At 37.5% G+C, this 5,822-nt stretch overlaps 1 protein-coding gene across 1 annotated transcript; it reads left to right on the top strand.

Moving 5' to 3' along the window:
* Positions 1-2,375: 2,375 nt before the first annotated feature.
* MPC1 (mitochondrial pyruvate carrier 1) lies at positions 2,376-5,500 on the top strand. The gene is made up of 3 exons (XM_009641060.2): positions 2,376-2,476; positions 4,110-4,242; positions 5,016-5,500. The coding sequence occupies exons 1-3, from the start codon at positions 2,434-2,436 to the stop codon at positions 5,032-5,034; spliced, it is 195 nt and encodes a 64-aa protein (XP_009639355.1). The 5' UTR covers positions 2,376-2,433; the 3' UTR covers positions 5,035-5,500.
* The last annotated feature ends 322 nt before the right edge of the window (positions 5,501-5,822 follow it).

Here is a 5,822-nt window from a genome sequence, read left to right as displayed (position 1 = left end):
GTCCTATCAGTACCTTTGTTAGAAAGAGAATGTTTAGAAGTTCTGAAGCATTTTAAAAGTTATAGGAGCAAACAATCTTAAATATATGCTGTAGTCTAGCTTTCAGGCATAAATCACTAAGCTGTTACAGAAAGTGGTACTTATGTGATCACTTAAATTAACCCCTTGCATGACTAACTGTGTGTAATTGCATGTTAGATCACTGAAAATGTGTTAATAGCTCATGTTTGGTACAGCCAGAGTTGACCTGAGCTTAGTGACTGTAAGTTCCCTGGCAGTGTTTGGTTTCACCTACTTATGTGGGTATATGGAAAAATTCAGAGTGATTTCTTCAAAGTCTCCACAGAGGAATAGCAGCTGTTTAGCTTTGTCATGGGCAAACCTTGACTGCTTTTGGCATCCTTTTAAACTAGTTGGGGTAAGAACTTGGATGCTTTGAAGTCTACAGGGGGTGAATGTCTTCCACAGACCATAATAGAATTTTATCTTGCTAGGAAAAAGCTACTTGAGCAGCAAACACTTGTCACAATGACAGCTCTTGAGGGGAATGGGATTTTTAATACTGTTATGTTAATCAAGATTAATGCCATGGCAATTTCCTGACTTCTACCTATCTTCTGTTTGCGGTTCTTTATGAAAGAAGCTAATACTTTTTTCCTTTTTCTTCCATGTGCTTTTTGAATGGAAAACAATGATGGCCCACAACAGTACGGTAAGGAAAAAGGAGGGAATTTCTGGTTTCACTTTTTCCCTAACTTCAGTAACTTGCAGTATATTTTAAGGAGATCAGATCAGTCTGGAGCCATTCTTTTGCATAGCAACAATATTAGTACATAACTGAACTACCTGGCTTATTTTTAACTAGCTTTACTTCAGACAATAAAGGGTACCATATAACTCTCACTACAGACTTAAGTTTCTGTGAATGTTCTTGTTCTGTTGCAACATATCCTGTGTGTAAGTGGTATTACAGGTACATTTCTTTACGCTATCTAACTAGAGCTGTACAGTGCAAATACCATGTAGCCATGCCACTCTTCTCAGCTATGCCATGTTATCTCTGATATGCTTGATATTACAGATATCATTTCTTATTAGTAGGAGTAAACACATTCATTTATCGTACTCTTTAAAATACTCTTACTGTAAATCTGAGTTTGGACCAATGCACATTCTGTAGACCTTGCAGAAGTACTACATTGTTTTGCATATTGCACTATGGCTAAACTATCAAAACAGTGTGTACAACTTAAACTCACTTCTTTCTATACTTTATTTTAGTTAGTTTCATGTATTGCAACCCAAATCTGCAGGAAGCAAGTCTGGCTTTTAATCTTAGTGTAGTATTACCAGCTAGTAATTAGACAGGCAATACTATCTTGGAATTAAAGTTGCAAGAAACCTAAATATTCCCTGACAATTCCAAATCACTGTAGTATCTGCAGTGTTGTGGTTAGGGGAACTGTCAAAAGAATGGGTATGTTGGTATTTTGCAAAGCTCTCTTGCCATATCTAGCCAAGTTACTTTTGACCATCCTTGGTTTCCCATGAAGAGAAGCTGATGCAAGTACTGCATACACCTTCTGTGGAAAGAATTCTTCTGAAGCCTTGTTAATTAACAACAGTAGCGGAAATTGGACTCAGTTTGGAGTCTTTTAGATGATACCCATCAACTTGAGCTCTCGTCGGTTTTTTCTGACTTGGTTCTTTCCACTTCTTGTCTCTGTGTTTCTACCTGTGTAGGCACCTGTAGCTAACTGCTCTACTTTTACATCTGTCTAATCACTGAGCTTTAGGTAGTCACTAAGCTGTTTCAGCAATTGCAGCTGAAGCTGTAGGTAACAACTTGGTTTGGTTGCATGGTGCTGCTCTTTCAAAGAGATGGTGTAAACAATTGGAAGAAGATGCTTGCTGAGCATTTCTTCTTTCTCAGCATAACATGAAAACAGTTCCAGTTCTTCGCTTCAGCAAGTCCTTGTGTTTACATTTTTGAGGAGCCTGTTTGAAAGAGAGGAGTGCTCGTTCACTGCACAGAAGTGAGCTGTAAATCTGAGGTTATTATATGACTGTACCAATCAGACTGCTTAATGATGGCTGAGGTACAATTACACAAAACTGCATTTCAAGGGCCTTACAGTAGTTTCTCTTCACTCTACAAGAAAATTCAGAGTGGGTTTTTCTTCCTTCCCTCCTGAAGACTAGGTCCTGCTAAAATGGGTTTAGATTTTCTCCCTTACATCAAAAGTAGTCCCTATCTTAACTTGGATTCTTAACCTTAACCCTGTTCTCTGAAGCTTTGTGTGGCTAAAGAAAATTGTAAGAAATACTGCATGAGGTCTGTGTTCCTGCGTAATTTATTTTCCTTTTCACTCTTTACAGCACTTTTGGGGGCCAGTTGCCAATTGGGGACTTCCTGTTGCTGCTATTAATGACATGAAGAAATCTCCAGAAATCATTAGTGGCCGAATGACATTTGGTAAGACCTGAGACAAACTTCTGGTCAGTAAACTGGCTAGAGAACACAGATTCTGTTCCTCAAGCAGTGATTATTAGTTGCTTGTGATCAAAGCAGATACAGATATCAAATACCTTGTTACATAAATTGAGAGAACACTTAAAAATTGAGGTACTGAGAAGTTGCAGAGCTCTCTTTCAGAGGGCTTTCCAGTAATTTGGTGGGAGGGAGGTGGGTCTTTAATCTTAGCAGATCACCTGACTTGCTCCTCAAGTATAATACTTTTGGTATCTTGTACTACTGCATGCACTGGTTCAGAATGCATCTCTTTATTGTTTATGTCGAGAACAACGATGCCTTGTGGTTAGTCTGAGACTTAAATATCAACACTGCCAAAGTGCAGAAATGGTAATGCTTGGTCTGCAGGGTGCAGAAAGCAAGCAGCTGAGGGACATTAACTTCTTGCAAAGCAGTTGCCTGTGAGAGGCTAGCATGACTCTTAATGGAATAGTGTGAGAACTTCTTTTTTCCATGCGTAACCAGTATTTTTCCCACCTTTTTTGGAACATGTATAGCTTTTGCCTACATGTCTGTCTCTGTATTTTATTGTTTAAATACTTCTCTAGGATCATAAATCTGATAGCCTTAATTTATTAGCTTAATTTTGGCATTACATCTCTTCCTTAACTCAGTTAATAACTTAATTCTGAGTAATTCTTCTACCCGCAGCAAAAAACCTTTGGGTTAAGGAGATTTATAGCCTCATGCTCGCTAGGTTCTGCTTAGAGTAATTCAATTTTAGTAAACTTCCTAAAGATGAAATACCAGTTTGAATAGTCTCTAGTATAGTGAAACTGTTTTGCAAGTAGTGCTTTTGTGGCAGCTACCCAGTTTAGCAAAGTTAAGACACGTTTTTTTTATTTTTGTAAGCATGATGGTGAGTGTACAAATACTTTTTTCCCATCTTCTAGGTTCTGTACCTAAAAAAAGGCTGTTTTCTTGAATGAGTAATTTCCTAATGTTTTTCCTTTAAGCCTGTCAGAAAGCTAAAAATGAACTTTGCAAAACTAGTGACTTTTTGGGTTGTAACTTCCTGTACTTACATGCACTTAGGGCAGGAGAGTAGATTAAAATTGTTTCTCATCTTCCTGGAAAGCAGGTAACAAAGCTTTATGCTTCTGAATGTTCATGGTTTTCTGGGGATGGAAACTTCCTTCTCTTAAAGTCCATTTTAGAATGTTTCCAGTAAGATCTGTATTTAAGTAATTAGTATTTCTAAAAATACTGTCCTAGAAATTGTCAGAATAATTGTATAGAACAGGCTATGTCTCCTTGGGATTAACTCTTATTCTCTGGCTGAGATAGTTTAGGCAACAAATTAAAAAGGCTTTAGCTGCATCACAGGAAAGTGTATGAGGAAAATGAGGTTTTGACAGCTGCAGCTCTGTAGGGGTGTTTTTGCGTAGCAAAAATTAACTGTTCTTTGTTTTCCTACGTTGGATCCTTAAAGTGGAAAATATTGTAGGATTATTGGAAAACTCAAAAGCAGTGAGAAGTGTTCTGCTTGTCATTACATTCTACTACTATGAAAATTAAGCCTCAACAAAATGCAGATATTAAAAAATACACTAACCATATTTATAATGTTTTGCAGCACTGTGTTGTTACTCCTTGACTTTCATGAGATTTGCCTACAAAGTGCAGCCAAGGAACTGGCTTCTTTTTGCATGCCACTTGACTAATGAAGTTGCACAACTTATTCAAGGAGGACGACTGATCAAATACAGGCAAGTCACACTTTGAAAAGGGGAAGTCATAAACTGATGGTGCTTGAAATACTCTTTCTTAGTGGCTTTTAGCTGTGGTGCAAAGCCCTGCATATTTTCTGAACTTGTTTAATTTCACTATCTTTTGCAAATCTATTAATGAGCTGCTTGTCAGTAGGCTGAACTATGACTTCTTGCCTTGCACCTCCTATGAAGTTTCTGATGGGTGCACACAGAAGAGGCTGGAAGCCCTTACGGTCATGGATATAGACAGGGCTTTCAGCAGCAGATGGCTATTTTGGAGTTTGTCTCTTATATTGTGTTGATTAGTCTGCATGTGTCCATCGCAGTAACTAATTCCTGAGATGGAAATGCCCATATAACTGTGAATGGATTATATGTCTGAAAGAGAAAGGAAGTAAAACCTCCAAGCTGACTGTTCTATATATGGGGTAGATCCAACTGAATGTGACCAGGGAACAGCCTACAAGCAGTCTCATACCCTCATTATGTAGCAAGTAGTGCAGACACTGCCCTGAGCAATCCTGATGAGTCACGACTATGGCTTTTCCTCTCTTCTGCTCCAAGAAATCCATGTGGGGCAATGAGAGGATGAAGCCTCCTGAACTATTAATTAAAAATGAGACTGAGCAAAACTGCAAGGGGACCTGCCTTTGCATAAATAACTAACCAGGTGTCCTTCATTCCTAAAGTTCTACTGTAAATCCAGGTATTTTTTTATAGCAATTGCAGTTCAATATTCATTCTTACAAAAGCTCTTCTTCTGTTGGCAGGATGGAGAAAAAGAACTAAATATCTAACTTGAAATAAGCCAGGGAATGTGTTCATCCTGAATTACAACCAAGGAGGATTTGCCATCTACAGTTGCTGTGACAATTACAACGGGGATAAAACGGAAACATCAATTATGAATATGACCCCACCAAGAATGCTTCTAATAATTTTTTATTTTGCCTTCTAAAAAGTAGTATTCAGCAATGTAAACCATTGCATTTAAATTCTTACTGCCTTACAGGTCCTTAATTAACTACCCTTTAATAAAGAGTTAGTCATCCAAATAACAAGCAATATTTGAGAACCAACTTTTTTTATCTAACAGTCTACAAAAGTGGCCTGTGATGGTTTGACAAAACTTGTTTTCAAATCAACATGAACAGAGGTCAGTAAACAGAACTGTAGGTGGTATCATTGTTCTATGTATTAACATATTCTTAAAAGCCATTTAACTTGTGTGCATTCATTCCTATTCTGTTTGGTGTCTTTTTGGTGTGTTGTTTTTTTTGTTGTTTTTTTTTTTTTTAACTTAAGCAGTGGCTTGCTAATCTACAAGAACAAATGTGTAGATAGGCAGCCTGGAAGTGACCAGCTTTCCCTCTTTCCTTACTGCATGCCTTGTCTCAGTAAAGAGACTTCATTAACATACATTTTTAAGTCGCACAATATTTAAAGAAGACTCAGAAAAGCAAAAGCATAGCACTGAATGAAGGAAAGCAATGAAGTGTGATACTGTTCTTAAAGAAGTTCTAAATGGATTTTATTTTTCTTCCTACTGTTTGAGTTGTTCTAGATGTATCTAATCC

The sequence above is a fragment of the Egretta garzetta genome, unplaced genomic scaffold (genome assembly GCF_000687185.1).
Source record: "Egretta garzetta isolate BGI_Z169 unplaced genomic scaffold, ASM68718v1 scaffold676, whole genome shotgun sequence".
Lineage (NCBI taxonomy): Eukaryota > Metazoa > Chordata > Aves > Pelecaniformes > Ardeidae > Egretta > Egretta garzetta.
The sequence above is the reverse complement of the archived record's forward strand: the minus strand, read 5'-3'. Positions and strand labels throughout refer to the sequence as shown.